Source organism: Harmonia axyridis, chromosome 1 (assembly GCF_914767665.1).
Source record: "Harmonia axyridis chromosome 1, icHarAxyr1.1, whole genome shotgun sequence".
NCBI lineage: Eukaryota > Metazoa > Arthropoda > Insecta > Coleoptera > Coccinellidae > Harmonia > Harmonia axyridis.
In genome coordinates this window covers 78669703-78695176 of record NC_059501.1, presented here as the reverse complement: position 1 = coordinate 78695176, position 25474 = coordinate 78669703, and the positions used below count along the sequence as shown (strand labels likewise).

Below are 25474 nucleotides of genomic sequence, written 5' to 3'. Positions count from 1 at the left end.
TTAGATGATGGACATAAAATTCTCGATAGCATGTTGATAAATGCGCAATAACTACCTACCATTTAAATATCTCGACCGGTTTCAGGGCAATAAATGAACAAATAGCCAGTTTCGAAGAAAAACTAACATAAAAAAATGTGAAAAAAGAACACACTGTTTTGCCATTATGATTATTTCAAATTGTATAATTCCTAATGAAAAACTTCACAATGGCTCCAAATGCAAGGGTTAACTTATTTAAGTAATAATAATCAACATTAAATCTAGATACGATATGAGAAATATCAAAAATACTACATATTATACAAAAATACAACATTAGCCGATAAATTTATCAACATAAAATGTATAATGAAACCTCTCATAACCATATGGATACGTTTGTAGATTTAAACGAAATAATGCCTGGCGGTGAAAGAGAAAATGTTTTCGAGGATGCAGAATTGGAGGCATTACTTGGTCAAGACTCGTGTCAAACGCAACAAGAATTGGCAGGATCATTGAGAGTGACGCAACAAGCCATCTCAAAACGCCATCGTAATTACAGTAGGAATTCCCAAAAAAATCGTCAATTAATAAATTACTTCGTCTTGGATAATGCTCGAAAACCACTGAATCAAAAAAACAAACTTTTTAATTCTATAAATTACAATTGTTTCGCTATACAATAGCTCCTTCAGATTTTACATTTTTATAATAACTCAGTTATCAAAAATTTAAATTTACAATCGTCTCACTACACAATAGATTATAAGATTTTACATTTATCATTACGTTTTCATTCAAAATGAAAAATTTGAAGGAGCTACTGTGTAGCTGAACATTTTCTTCTTTTTACATTCCCAATAACTGATTTATTAAAAATGTAAAAATTAATGAAACTTACTGTCATGTTATTTTTGATTTGAAATGAATTTTCATCACTTAATAATAGTATATTATTCAACGAGCGGTAATGTAGGTCATAACTCACGCAGATGAAGCCTGCGGCTCGTGCTGTAATTCATCAAGTGAGTTATGACCATTACTGCAAGTTGAATACTATACTTTATCTACGACTATATCAATAAATACTTAGAAACAAATACAGACTTGGAATATAGACAGAAGGAACGGGAAATAAACATATGTGCTCGATCCCGAGTACAAGAGAGATGGAACTTAGTGTCACCAATCATAATTGAACTAGCTTCGGCTAACTCGAATTCAGTACAGAGTACAGAGATAGAACTATATTGAAAAACCTCAATAGTTGCCTATAAAAATGCATTGAAATATACCAAAAAAATTCCCTGTAAACGATGACTTAATGATCTTACTGCTACACCAATCTTGAAAATTTTTGTAAAATCCTTTATATATTTTTCGGGCAAGTAATTCTATATGGTAACATTAACTGTTTGCTTTTGGTAATGTGTATAGAATATTTCATCTCCACTATCTGAATCAATCGTCTTCAGCAAAACATTCCCAATAATTAGATATCAACTCAATTTGAAAACGTCAAAATTATTAAAGTGACATTCCTTCGGACATTCCTCCCCTCAATAACAATAATGGAATGTTCCTTTTCGGCCAATCGAATAGAAGCAGAGAAGTATAGAAGCACATATCCATCTTTTCCGATTTATTATAGTGAGTTATAGTAGTGAGTTATTATAACTCACGCTGTTTGTTAAAAGATACTATTAATTGTTCAAAAGCGGTTGCATAATGAATACATAATTCAATAGGAGTAGATAAATTTTAATTAAATTATACAGTTCTTCAGGGCCCCAAACCGTCGCCACTGCATATCAAAAATTACGACGAATCGACAGCGCAAAAACTCGATACACCCATAAATTTCTAAACTCTATCTAACACCCAATCCGACCCAAACCCAACACAAATCGTCATAACAAAACCACCCACAACCCAAAACTACATCGAACATAACAAAGACCCGGAGTAAAAAATCCTCCAGATAACAAACTAGCACTAAACTAAAAACTAAACTACCACTACTACATTCCGGCACGAGCGACCCTTCAAAAAGCCACTTTTTTAAGGCTTTTGTCGGGTCGCCAACCAGACTATTTGTACAACAACAATACGACCTACCTGACGCACCTGTTTGAATTGCTCCTCGAAGGACCAGGTGGTCTGGGAGGATGCGCTCCCTTCTGACGAGTGAGAGGAGGCAGACGATGGGGGCTGGGCGGCCTGAGGCTGCGACATTGGGGGCAGGAAGGCGGCAGCGGGGTGAGGAAAGGGAAAGGGAGCAGGTACTTGGAAACGTTCCTGGAACTGTGCCATGTTGGTGAAGTTCAGTTGGCGTTCTAGCTGACGCATGTCGAACTCCTCCTGGAACAAAGTGGAGAACTAAAGAAAAGAACTGGTCGCAGGGTTGTGTTTGAAGATTGGCAGAATCGAATACCAGTTCTCGAGAACTGAGAACTTTTGTTCAATTTGGGTAGTTCTGGTCGTTGTATGGAGAACTGTCATTTTTGGAGTAGATTTCGGTCTCACCGGTTTTTTGGGAATTATCATTACTTGAATTGTGTACAGGGTGGTTCAAATTCGATGTCTAACTACAGAATCAACGAATATTACAATTTTCCCTTTCAATCAAACCCTTATAACTTCAACAATCTTAATGTTATCGCTGTGAAGCAAAAACAATATTGGAGTGAAATTTTTCATAGAATCTGTCACCTTGAAAAAATCAGTACCTCCAAAAATGTTTGGGTAGGAATACAATGAAATATTAAGTTCCCTATAACATTGAAGGTTTTCAACACTTCTTCTTTTAGTGCTTCTTTTAGAGAAGATTGGCGATAATTAACCATGGCAAATTCGTCATTCTTTTGGGCGGTGTGAACCAACGTTTGAACATTTATCCCTGTCTCTTATATATTCTTCATCCAGAAGTGTCGTCTTCTTCCTGGTCCTATATTCCTGGTTCCCTCTATTTTGTCCCTTATGATCAACTGAAGCAATTGATACTGATGACTCCTTCATCATATGCTTAATATAGATGTTGATAGCTCTCTATCTGCGTCAACACTGTCTAGCTCCCTCTCATTCGGTCCTTTATCTTGAGCATTCTGTGAAAGACCCACATTTCGAATACTTTGATTCGCCTTAGAATTGCGAACTCGAGTGTCCATCCCATATAAAAGAACAGAGTATATAGAGCAATAGAGAATTTAACTATTAGATTACATATTTTCATGTCCAACGATACGTTACATAAAAGTCTCTTCATTCGCTCAAATTCTGATCTAGCATACTCTTTTCTTGATCTTATTTCGATGTCTGGGTTTAGATGATCAGTTATCTAGCATCCCAAGTATTTAATTTTGGTCACTGATTCTATGCACTGGCCGTCTAGAGCCATGTTGGTCTTTGAGATTATTATGACCTTTGTCTTTTTTAGAGACATGTGCCATAATCTTGACTCTCTTCCAGTTAGCATCTTTAATTTTTTAGAGGGTTTTCCCCCGTCTATAAAAACATGACCATATCGTCAGCATATCTTATGTTCTTCAACATCACCACGTTAACACCCTCTTGGATGTCCTTCAGTGCTTCCTTGAATATTTCCCCAGGAATGTTTAGAGGATAAAACCCATTTTTCTGTACCTCCTGTAGTTTTAGACATTTAATTTGAACCATCCTGTATAATAATTGTTGTGGTATCATCTTTTATTTCCTTCATTGTGAAATTAACCAACCAGAGATCACCATTTACCAAATAAATTTATATATATGAATATAACACAAGACTACTTTTTATCAAGATTTTCTTCTGTTCGTTCCCCGTAGTGTAACTCATTTTCTAGCAATAGTTGAAAAAAATTATTTTTTGGAAAGTAAAAATCGGCAAGAACGCCGAAAGGTTAGAACAGTTGGGTAGGTACATCCCTTCAAATGAATCTGTATATAAAAATTCAGATAAAAATGTGGATAAAATTGAAAAGAGATGCAAATATACCTTTTCGTCTTCAAAACCTTTTGGCATTATTGAATTTTGCTAACACATTGATTCAATGAATTGTGAGTTACACCATTTTTGTTCTCGAATGATCATTTCACATCTAAAAGTTCTCGAGAGTAATTCGTACAATTGTGCCAATCAACAACATACATACATATACATATATGATTATACTTTCCTGTTGCCTGATATATTACCTTGATTCTAATACGATGCTTTTGGGGCTCTGTGAGATCAATCAAAAGGCCAAAAAGAGTTTTTTTGAAAACCGGTCCTATCATCTGTTAATCATTGTGTTCTTCCTGTTAATTTTCGAGCTAAGAACCAAATAGTACAACGGTAATTCTAGGCAGCAAATGGAAAACAAAAGTTACGTATGTCAAACATCTTTTTCGTCAATTGAGCCCCTCTTTGCAATACAAATCAACTTCAGTAATTGTATGGTTCAAGTAGTTCATGAATAGTTTTTCTAAGTATTAAAGGTCTGCTATAAGGTTAAGGATGTTCATCGATATCAGCTGAACTTGAGCTGACCAAATTTTGCTTGAAATGATAGTTTTTCAAGAGCCTGTGGTCTTGATCTATTGATATCTATTTCTTTTTATTCTCAATTTGAGTTTCAAAATGCGACCAAATTCCTCTTCTGAAAAGTGTTCTTCACGCTTATAGAATACTTTGTTTTTGACTGAAATATCTAATTCTCTTCTGGTATACTGAAGCAGAATATTTGATATATATTTGCGTTATGCTTTTGGAATAAAAATTTGGAGCAAAAATTCTGTCCTAAACAAAAACACGTACCTGTTCAGCAGCTGTCATCTTAGGTCCCAGACTTTACTCTTGTTTGATTAAATTTAGGTTAATAAGTACAACATGAAATAATCTACCCGAGTGTTGTTAACTAAGTTAAGTTTAGTACAGTTGTAAAGAGTAACTAAGAATTTTTTGATAGGAAATAAACTTATGCTTCTCCTTCAAATGTGTTCTAAGAATTGAATTTTCTAAAATGTATTAACACTTTTTAGAAATTCTTAACTACAAATAGAAGATTTTTCTAAAATTAAAATAAAATGTAATTATTATTATTAACAAGTATTATAATGAGATACACAATTTCTTAGAGATGATTATTTAAAAATTAAACTTGAAAATGTCAAGTAATGTTTAGAGATTAACCCCTGGTTTCTGAAAGACTGATCAAATATTCGTTCAACTGATTCAACTTTCAACTTAACAGCGATGTCAAATCCAATGTTGTACAGTGTAAAATTAACTAATCTATGTTATCTGGAGCTTATAACTTGAAAATAAAAATACGTTTTAGAAACCCAAAATGACGCTTAACGTACAATTTACGAGTAATATTTGAACATTGTGGTAGAATGTTCAAATAAAATGAATTAACCTCACTTTCAGCAACCCAAATGACGTTTGACCATAGAATTGGCAACTGTCAAGTTGAATTTTACGTTGATTGGCCTTTCAGAAACCAGCCGTTAGTCTATAACGTTCAATATCGTTGTGAAAAATTTCATAATTGCTGTTCATATAAAAGATTCTCTAAAGTTTTTCGGTTTCACCAAAGGGTCAACTTATAAATCTTTGATTGGACGTCTTTATTAATTGCCTCTAAAATTCCACTAGTGCAGGATGGATATAAGTGTTATTTTAATGTAGTCGTAGTCGATTAAATTTTTTCAAAGCGTCCAAGTTTAACTCCTTTTGCTCTTGAATGAAAACAAATTTGAACATAACGATCCGTGATTGTAACGCAAAATTTCAGAAATAATCGATTGAGGCCGTTATGACCACAACAGGAAACGTTTCTTCACGGTGTTTCGTGTGCAAAAGGAAGAAAGTTATTAAATCGGAATCGATGAAGACCGTGGCCCATTCAAAAAGCGTGATATTGCGATCAAGAAGGCTTGAATTTCATCGATTCCGTTTCTAACAATATCGCTGTATAGCTTTTATGTACATCGATCGAGATCGTCATCGTACTATTCTTAGTTTCTCTCAAATATTTATAGGTTTAGTTACGAGGAATTTTTTTATTTCGTTAATGTCGTAAACTGGGAATCAATGGAACAAAGCTGGTATAGAGAGAAGAAATTAATTTAGTCGAGAGACATAAAATCATTTTGATTCGAAGCACTGTTCAATAAGTATCGAGGCTATATTGCTTCCAATTATAACGAAGGCTGATGAAAGCTGTGTGATCAATTTTGGAATGAAAAATAAAAAATTTAATTAGTTTGAAAACATTATGAAAACTTCTATAAGCTGACTCATGAAAGATTAATCAACTGAAAACTATTACAAGAAACATGATAGTTCTGTGCAATAGATTATTAGACAGTATAGAAAAATATTATTTCATTTATTGACATTCTCATAGATAAGACTTTTAACTACGATATACATAAAGGACCAGGCACCTGAATGTATGAAAATGGTTAATTTCAAATATTAGTATTGATTTTTATAGACCATAAGACAAGCTATTCAGAAGACTCTGCTCAACGCTGGTTTCTATGTTATATAGGGTGTTCAAAGTAGAAATATGTAGCCCGGTAAAATGTAATATTATCAAAACTTTTGAACCAGGGAATCCATTTGATTAGATTTTTTGCTACTTTTTAGTTAAAAGGGCTATTCTTCATTGATCGCCAAGTTTTTAAAGTTTTTAGGGGTAAAGGTATATCGTCTTCACTTATAAGTCATGCATGATTCATGAAAACGTATCTGCTTAGCTGATCTGCACATATGTCTTATTATTATTCGTTCATTATTTCGGTGTTATCATCGTAATATTAAAGACGAAAGAATAGAATAACAACAGTCTTGAATGTCACACTATCAAGCAAGTCTCTCTACTCTAAATCGGGATCATCTATTATTGCCATCAACTAAAAGGGTTTCTAAGATACTTGCGTCATAGACTGAACATGAAGTACCCTTACCCTAGCACAGCTTTACTGGAAAATGTTTAAGATGACATCTCACGAAACACCGTACAAGCCTTTAAATGGATGACCATAGTAAATAATCAATTAGGAACAAAGTTACCATATCAGCTTTGGAACCGATTATACTGGGTGAAGCCCACTTCAGAGCAGAGAGACTTCAGAGAGACAGTTTTCGCCTTCAATATTCCAATGAAAATAGCGAAATGATAAACGAATAATAAAAATACAACATCGTATGAGCAAAACAGCTAAACTGAAACGATTTCCTTCTAGTCATGTAACTCAATAAGTAAAGACGATAAATTCCCCTGAAAAAAACTTAGTGATCAATGAAGAAAAGCCCTCTTGAATGCAAAGTAGCAAAAACACTATTCAAATATGTCCTCTGGTTCAAAAGTTATCATATTACATTTGTACCTTTTATCGTTACGTCTACTTTGAACACGCTATAACTTGGGAAACAAAGTTATACAGAGTCTACCGATCAGCTTTTAAGGTCATAAAAATCTACAAAAAACAATACCAACATTAGAAATTAACAAGTAACCATTTTCATACATTCAGTTGCTTGGTCATTTATGTATTTTGTAGGGACTAAAGATAAAAAGTAAGTTTTTTATGAGAAAGAATCGACAAAATCCCGATAACGAAAGCCAAAATTAAGTGGAAGAACAGTTGTCATCCATTGTGTCACTTTGAATGCAATAAAATATCACGGCCTTCAAACTTTCACGAAATAGACACCTGGTATAGGCGTAAAATCAAACCCTCAACTGAAGAGTCGACGTAGGTAGAAAATTAGGGTTTGAAAAGGTGCGCGACCACAATAAACACGTGTTGAGATGGCACGTGATAGCTCTTATTACTAGTGGCATAAGCTAGGGGTTGAAGGGATGATAGAGATAGATCAATGTTCTCTTACCCCAGGTTTGATACTTCCAACTTGCATCTTCAGCTTGGACAAAACGTCTCCATGTTCTGCAAGCATGCTGTGGTTATCTCCAAGGATGCTGTTATGTGGAATACGGTTCTCTTCGGCACTGTCAGCTTCATCGTTGTCTCTCATTGAGTCATCACCATCGCTGATCTCGTCTTCATTGTGAGACTGAAAAGGGAAAAAGTGGAAGTTTAGAAAATTTGGAATAACTCAGATAAATCATACGTGAGAAGACAAGTACTATTACGTTATAGTAAAACTACCCATGATGTGCCTTATCGTTAGATCTACATAGTCAGCAGATCTATCTAGCGGATAGATCTAACAAGTTGGTAAATCTACCTAGCCAGCAAATCTACGAAACCGGTTGATCTACAGAGCTGATAGATCAATTGAAAAATAGCCTCAACATATTTTGCTTGCTTCACATAATTCTTTTGAATTATCACAAGGAATTTGAATTATCCACAAGGAAGTGAGAAATACGACTTTTTCCTTCATTACAATGACAACAAATCGTGGAGAATTCAACAAAACTTTCCACCTGAATAAAAGAGAATATCATTTTTCTCCACGTGAAAAATATATAGCTGATATCTGAACCGATTCATTCACAAAATCTGATCTAAATCTAGTAAATACAAATAGTCTCTCATTTTTTTCCATTCTGAGTTCAATTTCAATATGAAATTTCATTTTCAGATTGTCATATCTGCGAAACTGGGCAGATAATTCCCAATATCTCAAGGTTAACCTCAATTCAATCAAAAATAATAACATAAAAGTCTTTTATGTAAGAAGAATCCCCAATTCCCTAATACTAATATGAGCAAACAGATTTATAATTCGAAAGGTGTTCCGCAAGGATGATTCAAGGGCCAATAATCTTCTCAAATATCCTCCAGACGCTATGAAACTAATTTCTATCAACTCAACAGGCAACTTAACGTTATTGTTTGACGAAATAATTGCAAAAGACCTAGACCGGACGTATTAAGTCGGAATCCGAGACAAAAATCCCTTTTCAAATAAAAACGAGAATGGGCCGAATCCCAAGCCGATCAGAAACACTTCATCAATTTCGAGCATTGCCATTTAAAGGCAAGTAAACGCCCTTTTTGTTAGATCCAACAATGAGGCAGCCGACAATCAATTTCAAGTAAAAGAGGGATGACCGGCACCAACCCTTATTCTGAGAACGCACCGGGCAGGCGGCCAACATCTTTCATTGATACACTCCACAAGATATCGTGGTTTTTTTCCGATCACTTCGCATGTGGTGGTTTATTGCTCGAATGCAGGGACGCACTGGCCCAAAAGGCTGGAATCTTTTTAATTCGAAGGCTCAGAATTGTTTTTCGATTTAGTCTTTTTCTAGGAATACAGGGTGCATCTAAATTGGAAATTTGGCATAAAAATTGATATTTAGCGTTTTCACCATGTGATATGCCAATTATAAATGCAAATATACAGTGTAAATTTTTTTTTTCTGGAACACTGTCCGCTTCTTTCCTCCAAAACTTTTTTGCTGGACCACTGGTAGTTTGAAAAAATTAAAAAAAAACTCAGGTCCAATACTTCACTCTTTAGTTCCTTGTAATTTTATCGTATTTGCTACCGATTCTTGATTAATGAATAAATCAATCATAAGTTTTTGTACAGGGTGGGCAAATAAGCGAGGTAAGCGGCTAAATCTCAGGATCCACTCATCGTAGAGACTTGCGGTAAAAATTTTCACCACTAAAGTATACAAGAAAACACACTGGAAATTGTTTTGAAGTTCATACCTCTACCGCTAGGGGGCGTAATAGCTATCGTCGAGTAGAAAAATGAATTTTACTCGAAAATGTTTCATATGAAGTTGAAGAAACTTGTCATCACTGTAATCCTTGGAAAATTCTCTATCTTTTTGAATTGTCACTTTCGAATTTACGACATCAAATAAGGGTAGGGGAAAGGGAGAAATCTGACTGATTGAAATGACTGTAACTTCAGTTTGGCTCAACATTTTTCAGCAAATTAGATCTCGTCTGAGAAATAATATCTTGTTGATTGAGGACAAAATATTCTCATGATGAATTCGTTTTTGCTGCTTTCGATAGAAGGCGCTAAGTCAGAAGTTTATTGTTTTGTTCATTTTACTCCGAAATTTCAAATGTAATCATAGGGATTTCTTAACAGAAACAGAAATTCCATCAAATTTGCATGAAAAAACCTGAAGGTCGCGAAGCGATAGTTTCAGGCGTTCAGAAGTTATGGCCGAAAGGAGATATTCTTCAACTAATGCACTGAAAAACCAAATTGTGTCTTTAAGTTCTGACAGAAACGGAAATCCCATCAAATTTGTATGAAAAAACCAAAAGGTCGAAAAGCGATAGCTTCAGGCGTTCTGGAGTTAATTTCGAAAAAATTCAATTTCTACTCAACGATAGCTATTACGCCCCCTAGCGGTAGAGGTATGAACTTCAAAACAATTTCCAGTGTGTTTTCTTGTAAACTTTAGTGTTAAAATTTTTCACCGTAAGTCTCTTCGATGAGTGGATCCTGAGATATAGCCGCTTACCTCGCTTATTTCCCACCCTGTACATATCAAACCAATCTGTAGCGAAGATTGATAAAGATTCGATAAACTGGTATAATCTTCAGAAAAAAGTAGGACAATCTCGAAAACAAAGCGTTTATAGGACTTATCCTTTGAGCCTCTAATCATCTGTATGATATACGGTTTTCAATAGGAAAAATCTTGCTATGATAAAATGTCAAAGAAAGCACACTGTTGGCATTATAACTATTACAGATTGTACATTTCAAAGGAAAAACCCTTTAGAAAAAGTATTTCAGAATAAAAAATGAAAAAACATCATCAAATTGGGCTTGTCGTCTAAAAGCCGAACCTGTCCAAATCTTTTGACCATTGTGCAGATGTGGACAAGGCGCCAATTTTGATCCCCTGCTTCTTGGGTCTCCCGGTGTCAATTGTTTCCTATTGACTAGAGTACCACTACCATCAGACACATGAGACTGGTACTTTAGCTAATTTATAATGTATCACTCAATGTCAGATTGCCAATTTAGGGATTTATTTTCAGGTTAGAATCATGGGCGCCCGCAGAAATTTTTCTCAGGGGGGGCAAAATGAAAATTATTGTCGTAGGCGATATCAGTATTCCGTTTTTTCTATTTCTATATTCATAAGAGGGGGGCAGGGCTGTGTAGAATTAAAAAGAAGATTCAATATATAGTAATTTTGAATTCTTTGGCAGAAAATTGAACAAAGAAAAAAGCATTACATGTTCTTTCGAGAATTTCTTTTCAAGGGCAGAAATCAAATGATCTAAATATGGGATGAATATGGATTTTTTGAAGTGATCTTCAGCTGAATCTGCTTCATAATTAGATCTGTACATTTGTCTAACGCAAATTCGTGGTTTTCCAATCTCTATATCGAGACTGAGCAATAGATGATGCTTTGGAAAAATTTCTGTGAAGCATACATCATCGGAGCGATGTTTTCCACATATTTCAATAATTATATTCATATCACGGTGAACATCCACAAAATTAATAGGAACACCTTGTAGTGTATTTGCTATTGGTTTCAATATTTACTTGCTACCGTCAAACAAACCACAAAAGTGAAAGAGTTTATTGCAGCCCATAACTGAGCAGCTCCTTTTGTTGTTGAAGAATTCATTGAAATTTCTCCAGATTTCATAGCAGGAAGAGTTTTGAATGTAGTTTTCAGAGAAAACTCGCAAAGATTCATATTCAGCTGACCAACAAGTTTCACAAAACAAAGGAATATTTGGAATCAGATTTCTTCTTAAAGTACTCTCTCGAGAAAAGACTATAATGTCCTTAACGGTGCCAATGATATTACGAATTTCAGTAATTTTACAGATGTCATTTATTACTAAATTCAACCTATGGGAGGCACAATGGAAATAAATTACTTTCTTCTTTTGTCTTATGATCTTTTGAATTCCACCAGCCATTGTTGAGCATGCATCATAACCTTGTGCTACAAGTTTGCCCAAATTCAAAACAAATTTTTCTATAAACTCAAGGATTGAAGCAGCTATGCAATCAGTATTCAATTTGTTCAATTGTACGAATCCAAGAAACTCTTCATTATTCACTGCAAAATTTTCATTTTGCTATTGTACATATAGTATTCCAATGGATAACTGCTCATGTCCAGAAATATCAGCAGACTCGTCATCCATTACATTGAAATATTTCGAAGAATTTGCTTCTTCTACATTATTATTACATGCCCAGCTATTGGAATGATCTCATTTTGATTCTGTGAGAAGTATATTTCGAGTTACCAGCTGCGTTGAATAAATGGATCTCTAAATCTTTGTCACCAGCGTCTACTCCGAATTTCGAAAGATCACTAAAATTGCCAGAGTTTGGTTTCTCTCTCGTATAGGCATATCGTGAGTTCCGCAAAAAACTATTGTTGTTATAATCGGTTAATTTTTTTTCTATTTTCTCCAACACTTTTTTCTTACTTTCATATATTAAAGACAATATGAGAGCATATATAAGATGAAGTTATGAAAAAATTGACACGCATGGAGTGCGTTCGATTCCATGATTTTTCTTCCCCAAAAAGTGCTCAATTCAAAAAATACCTCTGCCGATTATGGATTATATGTATAGTAATTCCATTCAAAATCGGAAAATTGTTGTGAATCCATCACTTTCCTTTTTTCCTTGTCCTTTGGATTGAGAAAGTAATATTGAGGGAGTTGTGCTGAAAAATGAGGCAATCAAAATCTCAGGGGGGGCCATGGCCCCCCCTGGCCCCCCCCTGCGGGCGCCCATGGTTAGAATAAGGGCGGAAGTGATACAGAGATAAACTTCTTCAAGAAGGGATGGATTTCAATATTAAAAACGTGTTTTCTGTTTTTCTAAGTTAATTAATAGGATAGGTTAGGTTAGGTTAGGAACTGAAAATTTTGGAGATTTCTTTTTCGACAATGAAAGTTCAATGAGTTATAGAATGATAAAGAGGCTTGGCAAAAACCCAACGTTGTCGTTTATTGAATTTTAAATCTGTGCAATATTATGATAACTTATTCAATTAGAGAATCGGAATAACACATAATGCAATTTAATTAAATTGGATTAGAATGGATAAATCACGACAGTATTGCGTTGCTAACTCATATCGATTAAACGGAACTCTTCTAAGTGAATTCCATTCCCTTATTTAAATCTACAAGAAAACTCAAGATTGCGTTCTCATGTTACGTATATCAGGTATCTTGTGGAAAGGTATATTGCGAAAGGATTCACTGTTGGAAATAGTGAGATTTAAAGATTTCGTTTTAATCAGACAACGTTGGAAGTGATAAGGTATCAAAGAAAAATTGTAGATTCAATAGAACTAATTATAATTTGCAATTCGATCTAGGTTATATTCAAAATTCACAACCTTGGCAGTATGATAAAGTATAATATATTCAATACTCTCACATAAATAAATGAATTCCATGATATTTATGAACGTTGTTATTATTTCTGCGAAGCCGATATGAAAAATTTCAAAATGACAAGCTTACCCAGTATGATTGATAGGATGCAACAAATTGATAACAAAATATGAAATGTCTATTAAAGAGAATATACAAGAAGTGAATGCTACAAGTGAACAAGAGTACAAAGACTCAAAATAAAAAATTGGTCTAGGTTTTTGGACAAAGCATGTTTTAATATTATGTTTTTACATTCATCTGTTGGTGAAATGGAATCAATTGCACGCCTATGAAACTTCGATCAGGTTGGAGAGGCCAATGGCGTTCATCTTCATAGATCTGCTTTAGGTTTAAAAGCGGGGACATAACTTTACATGCATGATAAAGATATACTGGATTTTCAGTTACCTCTTTTTTTCTCGTTTAGGAGAATGAAATCATTTCTTCTCAAATTGATTATAGAACTAGGTATCTCCAACATTCTGTTAATAGGTAGTTTTGTGAAAATTTTATTTATTAAGTGGTAGTCGAAATAAATAGATCGTAGATGTCATACAATAAGCTTAGGTATTTGTTAACATAACGCCATCGAAATTATAGTCGATTTGTGTCTGCATCATAAAGTTATTCTCGATTGAACATGTCAGCTTACTAGCAAAATTCTCGTCAATTGCGGGAGGTTTTAATTTTCTGGTTTAATATGAAGAAAGCCGCGATTGACACTCATTGAATACTCTCAAATACCTATGGTGAGACCACTTTTAGCGAAAGAACGTACCGAGAGTGGTTTCAACGCTTGAAGAACGGTTATTTTGACGTCGAAGACCAGCATGGCGGTGGAAGACAGAGGGTTTTCGAAGATGCAGAATTGATCAAGACTCTCGTCAATTTCAACAAGAATTAGCGCCCGAAAGATGGGTGAAAGAAGTGGCCAGCGATGGACAAAACTTTGAATTTGGAAAAAACGGCGGAAGTAAAGATTTACCCCTATGTAAGCCAATGGATGAAAGATGGATTTATGATTACAATCCTGAGTCAATGAGAGCATAATCTGGGTGGAAAGTAGTCAGTGAAAGCCATCAAAATCTCAAAAATTTGCTGTCAAGGTTATGGCATCCGAATTTCAGGTTGTGCATGGTATATTTTCCATTGTCTATCTTGACAAAGGTTATTGGATCCATTGAGTGCAGAAATTAAAAAAGAACGTCCTCAACTAAAATCTCCTATGACCAAGACAAGTCTTCTAACGGGTGTTTTTTTTCGAGGTATATAACTTTAAGTTGGCATTACTGTTCAAGATGGCGACCGATTTAACAGCTGTCAAGTGATTTATTCTCAGTTTGGTTTGGCAATTCATCATGAATAGACTTACGCCTCAACAACGCTTGCAAATAGTGCAATTTTATTTCGAAAATAATGGTTCTGTGCGGAATACGTATCGCGCACTACGTCAATTTTATTTTTTTTAGCGATGAAGCGCACTTCTGGTTGATTGGCTACGTCAAAAAACAAAACTGCCGCATTTGGAGTGAAGCTAATATTCAAGTGTATGTCGAAACACCGTTACATCCAGAAAAACTGACTGTTCGGTGCGCTTTATGGGCTGGTGGAATCATTGGTCCGTACTTCTTCAAAAACGATGATGGCCAGAACGTAACAGTCAATGGTGATCGGTATAGAGCCATGATTACTACCTTTTTCATTCCTGAATTGAACAACCATGATGTCCAGGAGCTGTGATTCCGACAAGACAGCGCAACATGTCACACAGCTCGTGCCACAATCGATTTATTGAAAGACACGTTTGGTGACCGCCTAATTTCACGTTTTGGACCTGTGAATTGGCCTCCAAGATCTTGTGATTTAACACCGCCAGACTACTTTCTGTGGGGCTATGTAAAGTCATTGATCTATGCGGATAAGCCACAAACCCTTGACCATTTGGAAGACAACATTCGCCGTGTTATTGCCGATATACGGCCACAAATGTTGGAAAAAATCATCTAAAATTGGACGTCCAGATTGGACTACATCCGAGCCAGCCGTGGCGGTCATATGCCAGAAATCATATTTAAAATGTAATGCCACAAGATTATCTTGCGGATAAATAAAATTCATGTCAATTGAATGATCCATCGTTGTTTTATTGCAATTTAAAGTTCTATAGCTCTAAAAAAACATCCTTTATATTTATCCTGACCTGAAAATAATGCTCAAGGGAAGAAATTTAGCTCTAATGAAGAAATGATTGCTCCCAGTACCCCCCATATCTACACCCTTGCAAAAACAAGGATTTTCATTCAGACGACACAAAAAAATTCTCGAACGATGGAAACAAAAAACCTATACAATCTAATATCACCCTGTGAAGTATTCCCAACTAATCTCATCGTCCTCAACATTCAAATCAAAGACACCCCCCCTACGCTAAATATGGTCCACATCCGAAATCGACTCCAACCTTCAATATAAAACCATATCTTGATTTCGTCACAGATTGTTGACGCCAACCGAGACTCACAATGGCCTGCACACAAATTCAGGGTGTGTTTACGGTGGAAATCGAATACAGACCACCCTTGTTTCATTCCTGATCCTCTGCATACAAAACGGAGAGCTACAGAAAGCAGAGAGAAGGTGGCTAAGACAATATTTACACAAATAGGGTCGAGTCCGAGCAGAGAGATGTCATCTTATTAATTCGAAGCCGATGTGCATTAACGTCCCAAGGTTTTATTTGATTATTGACCGTGAAAGATAGTCGAATGCATCTATTTTTGGGCACTTGATACCAGAGGTTTTTCTTTTACGGTATCGAGACCGACTTTGGTACGTTTTGGATGAGCAGAAGTCCATTTTATCGTTTTGTGTGTTTTCAACTTGAACATTTTTGATTGGAGAGGATTAGAGGAGAATAGTTATTTATAATACAAGTGCAGAAGGCATTGATATTCTTCCACGAGTTCAAAATTCAAAAACGAGCCACGAAGTGGCGAGTTTTGGAATGAACGAGTGGTAGAATGAGCCTTCTGTACGAGTATTATACATTATTTTCTCTAATTCATTGCATTTTCATTGAAATTAATGAAATATTTCCATAAATATAATTTAGTGATTTTTGCATTGAAAAATGTTGGTTGGCAGAACTGATTTCTTTAAGGCAATTTGATGAATTGACAGATAAAGCCGTGGCGGAAAGTTCGGAGTACCAACATATAATGATAAAATATAACCATGAAAACTGTGCGTTTCTGATATATTCTCGCACGATTTTGTTCTACAAGATGTGGAAGAATGAACGGAATAACCACAGAATTAGAGAAATAATTTTACGAAATTCTAATGCATCATACTTTCAACTCGATCGGACCTGTAATCACGTGGACATTTTTGTCACAATCTTCTTTTTGCATTTTCTATGGTTCTCATGACGTGATTAGCTTGAAATTTTGAATAGAGCTTGAATTGGCATTCTATATCAACTTCCCTAATCTCAAATCCTTGGTTTCGTGATTTTGTGTCACATAAATTGTGATATTGGGTGATTTTTTTCGAGATTCTTCAAAAACTTTTCTATGGTTTCGCACGAGGTCTGAAATTGATATTCAACATCTAAATATCAGTTTTAATCTGGATTTCAGAGTAATAAACATAGATAGAGGGAGTATACGCAATTTTTACATGTCCCCAACATGGTTAGATTACGTCCTTGGATTGTGATATATTTTCATATCCACAATTTTACTAATCATAATGAATGTATATTATATTAAATGAAATATATTTATTTGGGTGATTCCCGATCAAATATGCAAATTTGAATATTTGGCATCCGATATTTTTCTTAATTGTCGAATTTATAATAAGCAGAATATTTATTATTTTCTGTATTTATCTGCTGAAATCCAAGGTTTGGTAACTTTTGCTCTCCTAGTGTCATCGGTTGTTTCCCGTCGTTTGGCGCGCTTGAGGTTGGATTTCTGAATTTCTGATATATTTAGGTATTCATCTCAATATATTTTGAGTTGATATGAAACTTTGATTCACTATGGGACATAAGAAGTGCGTTTCTTTATGGACAAATTCGCGCTTCATGTCAAATTTGATAGTTCATGTTGGGGACAAAATTTGTTTACTGAAAATGACATATGTTCCCTCTATCTATGTTTATTACTTTGAGATCTAGATCGACCCTGTATTCTTGAAATTAACAGAAATTTCGAACGGAACCCCTAGTCGGATTTCACCCATTAACAAACTTAACTGCAGCATTCGAGACACGAATCAACTTTGAAAAGTTCAAGTTTGTATATGTCCCTTCATTGGAAACTTATCGCTCAAAATCTCTTGACAGGCTAGTGCTTTCCTGGTTTCTTTTTCGATATTTTGCTTGAATTTTTTATGATTCTTAAGACGCGATAAACACAATATTTCGTATAAAAATTGAAGTTGTTATTTTATGCACAATCTCAACCCACTTGGACCACTGGAATATAGTGCTTGAATTTTCTGTAGCTCTGGTGAAGCTATCGTCAAGAATTTTTGAACGGAGTGACCGGACATAATTGATTGTGTCCTCCAATGCTTCATCAGCAACTCGAACCCAATCATTCAAGAACGCTCTCGACTGAAATTAAAAAATATTATAGCCGCAGTTTTCCAGAAAAAAACACGCAAAAAATCTATAGGTGATAGATCGAGAGAAGTCATAGACCTATAAACGGTGAATCGATAAATTCCAATCCTTACCCCTGTATTTTTGTTTCATTACACAGACGAATTGAATCGAAATTAAACCTCAGAAGGCTTAACTTCCTTACTTTTCTATAATAGTATCGTGTTCCTTAATCCTTCTCAGATTGTCGTGGAAGACTTGAAATCTATCACCTGGTATCGAAATACATCCACTATTTTATCGATTAAGAATAAGAAAGGGTAAATAGTCCCTGCTACTAAGACTTCTCTTTCTCCAATTACAGTAACAAATATTCACCAACAGATAATTTTATTGGGAATGGAAAAAAATAATGTAATCTGTTCAGGGTATTCCACAATAAGATGCTGATAATTAGGGGAATTTACGAAAAGAAATTCACATAAATATAACGGGTGTTTTTTTTTCGAGGTATATCACTTCAAGTTGGCATTACTGTTCAAGATGGCGACCGATTTAACAGCTGTCAATTGATTTATTCTCAGTTTGGTTTGGCAATTCATCATGAATAGACTCACGCCTGAACAACGCTTGCAAATAGTGTAATTTCATTTCGAAAATAATGGTTCTGTGCGGAATACGTATCGCGCACCACGTCCATTTTATTTTGTTTAGCGATGAAGCGCACTTCTGGTTGAATGGCTACGTCAACAAACAAAACTGCCGCATTTGGAGTGAAGCTAATCCTCAAGTGTATGTCGAAACACCGTTAAATCCAGAAAAACTGACTGTTTGGTGCGCTTTATGGGCTGGTGGAATCATTGGTCCGTACTTCTTCAAAAACGATGATGGCCAGAACGTTACAGTCAATGGTGATCGCTATAGATCCATGGTTACTAACTTTTCCATTCCTGAATTGAACAACCATGATGTCCAGGAGCTGTGGTTCCAACAAGACGGCGCAACATGTCACACAGCTCGTGCCACAATCGATTTATTAAAAGACACGTTTGGTGACCGCCTAATTTCACGTTTTGGACCTGTGAATCGGCCTCCAAGATCTTGTGAATTAACACCGCTGGACTACTTTCTGTGGGGCTATGCGGATAAGCCACAAAACCTTGACCATTTGGAAGACAACATTCGCCGTGTTATTGCCGATATACGGCCACAAATGTTGGAAAAAGTCAGCGAAAATTGGACGTCCAGATTAGACTACATCCGAGCCAGCCGTGGCGGTCATATGCCAGAAATCATATTCAAAATGTAATGCCAAAAAATTATCTTACGGATAAATAAAATTCATGTCAATCGAATAATCCATCGTTGTTTTATTGCAAATTAAAGTTCTATAGCTCTAAAAAACACCCTTTATGTCTTAAACATCCCTAGTTTTCAGCTATGGTGTTTCAAGAAAAAAAAAGTAATTTGTCATAATTGATAATTAATTATTTAAGCGTTTTTTAATTTTGTGGTAAATTAATAATCTACTGAAACAATTTAAGTTCAATTTAATTTTGATTCATTATTTTGTAAACAATTTGTTGGAATCCAAGGACAAAAAAATTTTACTCCCCTTGAATTTTTCCCCACATTTGGAAGCGTTTTACTGTTCAAGGAAAGGCATGAGAGAATTCGATTACATGAAATACCTTCTTTAAGTGTTGACAGAGGTTCATCTCCTTAAAACTTTCGCATTAAATAGGTAACACCTTGTAGAAGCTATCATACCATCTATTTAAGTGTGATGAATGAACAGTTGTACGAAATAAACGAATTCTCAGTGGAATTATTGAACAAGAAGCCTTATGTGAGTCATTCTTCAGCAATTGGTCATTGTGATTTCGTTGTGTATCAGTAACACTTCCTGGAAAGCCACTCTGAACATTTATAAGACAATAAACATCATTCTCCTTATCCCGTTATTCCATTAATGATAATAATTATTCAGGTAAATATAGAAACTCAACGATATGTGTAATCATTCTTCAATAATAGTCATTCATCAGGAATAGTCAGATAGAAGTTCTTGGATACATGGATTGTTTTGATCCATCGTCATACAATGCTGATAACTGACCGAGGTTAACTAATTAGTGTAGATATTGTTCGAATTTTTATTCATTTCGTCACGATATCTGCCATTTTTCGAATTTTGATCCAGGAATGGTCTACCAGCTGTACCTAAACACGATAACAACGATAACAAAAAGAGCTAGAAATTTGGAATTTTCTTCAACCATCGCCTCGCTATCTATGGCCAATGTCAACAAAAAAATCACTCCTGTCCTCGCGAATTGAGTGAAATATCCTATCACTGATATGTTTTCATTTCCGCGCGCTTCATGTCAAATTTGATAGTTCATGTTGGGGACAAAATTTGCTTAATGAAAATGGCATATGCTCCCTCTATCTATGTTTATGTCTCCCACAAATTTATACGGATTGTATTCCAAAAAATTACAAAAATTAGTATTACAAAAATATCACATGTCATTATAACATGTCACTGACATAAATAAAAAAAAATCCCCCAAGACAATGGAGCAACATTGAAAATATCTACAGAACAGTAAAAAAAAAAGAAAACCGTAGATATACGAAAAAAACGAAATGATTGAAATTCGATATTTAATTTCCTTCCGCGTCAGCATAAAACATCGTTTATTTTTCCATCGGCAGGTTGCCGCCGTGTTTTCGATGCAATTATAAAATAATAATAGCGACAGCTTTGCGTGCCACGAATTTCATGCGAAAAATAAATGCGAGATTAATAATTCAGATGAGGCAGGCAGCGAAGTTTGCACGTCAAATTTCAACATCACGATTGCAATTGCAATTACCGCAAATATTCAAAATGGCGAACATAAACCGGCAGATAAAATCTAGAAGGCTGAAAGCGCCCTCCTTGTAACTCCACATTCAATATTGTTCCAAAACATAAAATTTATTGAATGCGATGCTTTGAAGTCGTTAAGATTAATTGAAATATAGAATCTAGTTGGTTGCACCGATGGAATTTCAATTATTACCAACGTAGTTAGTCGGTTTTTTTTTCTAATAATTGATAGAATATCTATTTGTTCGGAATTAAAATATCTACTCTGATTGGTTCCTCGTTCTTCTCTCTCAAAGAATCCCCTACTACAGTAAGTTACAATAAGTCTCGGGCCCACACAGTAAAAACTCAATGTATTGAATTCGACTTCATTCGTCAACATAGTCAGCTTCAAAAGTGTTTCATGACTCTAACGTTCCTCTATCTTGTTAATACCTTTTCTGCAGTAAGATTCGTCTTTGCTTTCCAAATAGGCTTCAACCTTTTTCTTGGAGCATTCTTTTGAGGTCTGTAAAAAGCCAGTAAGTACTTGGGGCCAGATCTAGAGAAAAAGCTGGATGTTCAAGCAGCTGGAAGCGCAATTTTTCCAATTTTTTTTTTATCAATTTGTGACAAAGATTATCTCGACAAGGCAAGAATATTTTCTCTTATATTTGAAGACGTGATTTCCTAATTTTTGCGCACAATCGATCCAATAACGTTGTGTAATATTCATTGTTGATGGTTTAACCTTTGTAGTTCTACAGCTAACTCTATTTTGACACCCATCTTTTGAAGCTTGGTACTATCAAGAAAAAAAGACTACCTCGGTAGTATGGTCGACTGGGAGGTTGACTGTGGTGCCGAGGGTACCGGGTTCGAATCCCTGCTAGGTCATGGATGTTGAGCATGTCTAATAAAAATTATATATTAATCAACTTGAACCTGGGTAAATGTCCAATGGGCGGGCCCATAAAAAAAAATCAAGAAAAAAAGTGATGTCCCTGGTAGTGCCAACCTTGAGCAAAATACTTTCTTATCATTTAAATGAAGGATATCATAAATAAGTTCAATTTTAAAATAATAATAATACTTCATTGTCGATTGTTCTCAATTTTAAGAGGTTCGTGACGAATTAAGAATTATGCAACGATAATAATCTGAAGACTATGTTGAAATGTGAGGCAGAATCTTCAAGAAAAATACTCGAATTTCTTGATACAATACAATTGATAACAGAAACTTACCCCTGAAGATAAGTAATGAATCTATTCAATCGTAATTATTTTGTTTTGTCCTATATTTTCATGTTTATTTATTCTTTCAGATATTCATATTATTCTACAGTTTATTTACATAGTTTTATCTCTATTTTATTTATACTTTTAGTAGTATTATATGTATATATTTTTCCAGTTTTATCCAAAATCTTAGTTTAATCTATATTTTTTCATAATTTCATCAATATGTATATAGTTTCATCTATATTATTATAATTTCATTTATATTTTTAAAGTTTATCTATGTTGACATTTAATTCACTGACACAATTAATTCCTCGAGTTATTCAACATTTTATCAGTGCCAATAACAATCCCGAAAGATCAAAGTTCACTTTCACCGGATATTTGAAATATTCACCAATCGATAACCGATAATACCATCAAGATACCACTTGTCAAAAAGTTGAATAATGAGGGGAAGAACAAGTGGTTGTTAATGCTGATAAACAGCACCAAGCATTCGAAGATATCAAGTTTAGTTGAGTGATTCTAGAAGGTCAGGTACATCAATTATATAAATAATCTGAAATGCGTGTCCCTTGTAATAGCGATGGGACTGTATAAACATTAGATTGATAGAGGACGACAGAACATTCGAAATTACGATATCGGACCTTAAGACTTGTTGAATTAAGGCTCTGGGCTAGAATACACGTGAACAAATATTGGCGATGAACCCTTTTCTGGTATTTGTTTTATCCAAGAAGTGAAAATTGTTGAAGATAGCTTCATGGAATTTAGTAGGTCTTCATCTTTTCGGTCTTTACTAGGTAGATTTTCGGTCTGAATTGAAACATCCATCGAAGTGATATTTTAAAATACTTTTCACGAAATTAAAATGAAAAAATATCCTCCTGGGTATAACACTTCTGATGTCGGTCAGAATATCTTGAAAGCTCTCATAAATTAAAAAAATGGGTAAATCCTCGATGTGAGTTAGGAGCTTTTGAGCTCCACGAAATTTTGCTTGAAATTGTAATATTATAATTTACTTGCCAAATCTCAATGTGATCTGTTGCCACTGAATTATGTTTTTTTTTTCCGATATTTTGGTTGAATTTTTTATGGATCTGATAACGTAATCAACACGGAATTTGGCACTAAACTTGAATTGTTATTCCATACAAACATAATGTCATCCTGATCGAATCTTTTGTCACAGAAATTTTGGGTATTTCTTTTCCAATTTTCTTCCCCACAATTCTATGGTTTTGAAAAATGATCAGCTTGAAATTTTGAACAGAGCATGAAATCCAAATTTCATACAATCCTTAGAATCTATATTGTATTGATTTCTGATCACAAAAATATTTTTTTCGATATTTTTCTTTGGTTTCGGACGAATTAATAACATGACAATAAGTAACATGAACGACAGTTATTCTATTTCACTTTTTAATGCAATAATTTTAAACTGTTTCGCTTCACAATGTAAAAGCTTCTTCAGATTTCAATTTTTAATGAAAGCCAGATATTAAAAATTGAAAATCTGAAGAAGTTACTGTTTAACAAAACAATTGTAAAACATAAAATTCAAAAAAGTTGAAATAGAATAACTATCGTTTTATTTCCGATTTAAGATGAACCTCCATCAAGTAAAGACCAAGTCAACTCAATAAAAAGGAATGAATCAATAAAAAAATGGATAAATACAAAAAAAATGTTTTTTCTTTTGGGGTTATTGTGTACAAGGCCGGGCGGACAGAATTGAATTTGACCACGGATTCGTCATCAGTGAGTGGAAGCTATCGTTCAAGACAATTCCCGGCTCAGAATTAGAAAATTACATTGTGACGAAATGATATTAATATGTTCGGTGAATGAGCTTTCAATGAGTAAGAGAAATATCGAATAACACTAAACTACTTTCTGAGTATAAAAAGCCAATTGGCTTTTTACCTGCAGTGAAACCATTATCGATCTAGTCCATGTTTCCTTTCAATTATTCATAATATGAGATCTCATTCCATCATACGTTTTTTGTCCATTATTGTTCATGAAAATAATGAAATGATACTATTTACTGCTATGATAAGCAGTTATAGGAATGCATACTTTCAACCGTATATCGAATATTTCTTCATTATTGCACGTTTTATCAATTTTCTTTCGTTATTCTAGTTTTAATTGCCTTTGATAAAAGGACCTTGGGTCTTTTATGCAAACAATAAAACATATTGCTTCAGTGGTTTCAACGAATATTTACAATACATGGTATTTTCAATTTTAAAGGAATTGCTGTAAGAGGGTTTCTTATAAAATCGACATCGTAACTTTCATATTATCGTTTTTTGAATGAAAACCTAATGTATAATTGAACCTTCAATTTATTTTTCTTAGCAAGGTTAAACTGGACTACCTATATATGTATTCATAGGCGTACAACTTTGCTGCCGCCGTTTTTTTTCCGAAATTCGAGGCTTTATTGTGAAAAACTGGTTTTACATTTTGTATTCAAAGTATTGTCCATCGCTGGCCTCTACTTTCTCCCATCTTTCGGGCAGCGTACGAATCCCGCTTTGAAAATACTGGTCATCTTTTGAAGCGATCCAAGAATCGATCCAATTTTTTACTTCTTCATAACAGCGGAAGTGCTGGTCAGTCAGACCGTGTGTCATTGATCGAAACAAGTGATAGTCCGAGGGAGCAACGTCTGGAGAATACAGCGGATAGGGTAGGACATACAATTTCAAAGTTTCCAAGTATCATGTTTCTCGGTGTATTGCGGCTGTTTGTCTTTCAATGCTCAGCTCAAACTCATTAATTGGGTTCGATAAAGATCGCCTGTGATAGTTTCAGTCCATTTCAACAACTCATAATACACTACGCCGAGCTGGTGCCACCAAATACTGAGTATGATCTTAGAACTGTGAATATCCGGGTTGGCCGTCGACGTGGAAGTATGGCCGGGTTATCCCCATTATTTTCTGCGCTTGGGATTATCGGAATGAACCAATTTTTCGTCTCCAGTCACAATGCAATACAGAAATCCCTTCCTTCTTTGCCTGGCAACCAGCTGTTCACAAGCAAACAAACACCGTTCAACATCTCTCGGCTTCAACTCATACGGCACCCAATTTCCTTGTTTCTGAATCATTCCCATGACTTTCAGGCGTTTTTAAATGACTTGTTGCTCCACTCCCAATGATCCTGCCAATTCTCGTTGCGTTTGACACGAGTCTTGATCAAGTAATACCTCCAATTCCACATCTTCGAAAACCTTCTCTTTTCCGCCGCTAAGCAGGTCTTCAACGTCAAAATCACCGTTCTTAAAGCGGTGAAATCACTCTCGGCACGTTATTTCCCCAATAGCGGTCTCACCATAGGTATTTGAGAGCATTCGAT

The 25474-nt window shown here is 34.9% G+C and overlaps 1 protein-coding gene across 5 annotated transcripts in view; it reads right to left on the bottom strand.

The window, feature by feature from the left end:
- LOC123678379 (protein dead ringer) overlaps positions 1-25474 on the bottom strand; it is a 183732-nt gene that overhangs the window by 103104 nt on the left and 55154 nt on the right. For 3 of the 5 annotated variants that reach the window (XM_045615385.1, XM_045615410.1, XM_045615403.1), the window contains exons 2-3: positions 7874-8056; positions 2104-2346 (exon numbers count right to left, since the gene is read on the bottom strand). In XM_045615385.1, the coding sequence (XP_045471341.1) occupies positions 2104-2346; positions 7874-8056 (426 nt within the window). The remainder of the gene's footprint in view (positions 1-2103; positions 2347-7873; positions 8057-25474) is intronic. The other 2 variants (XM_045615398.1, XM_045615392.1) reach the window with 2 other exon arrangements.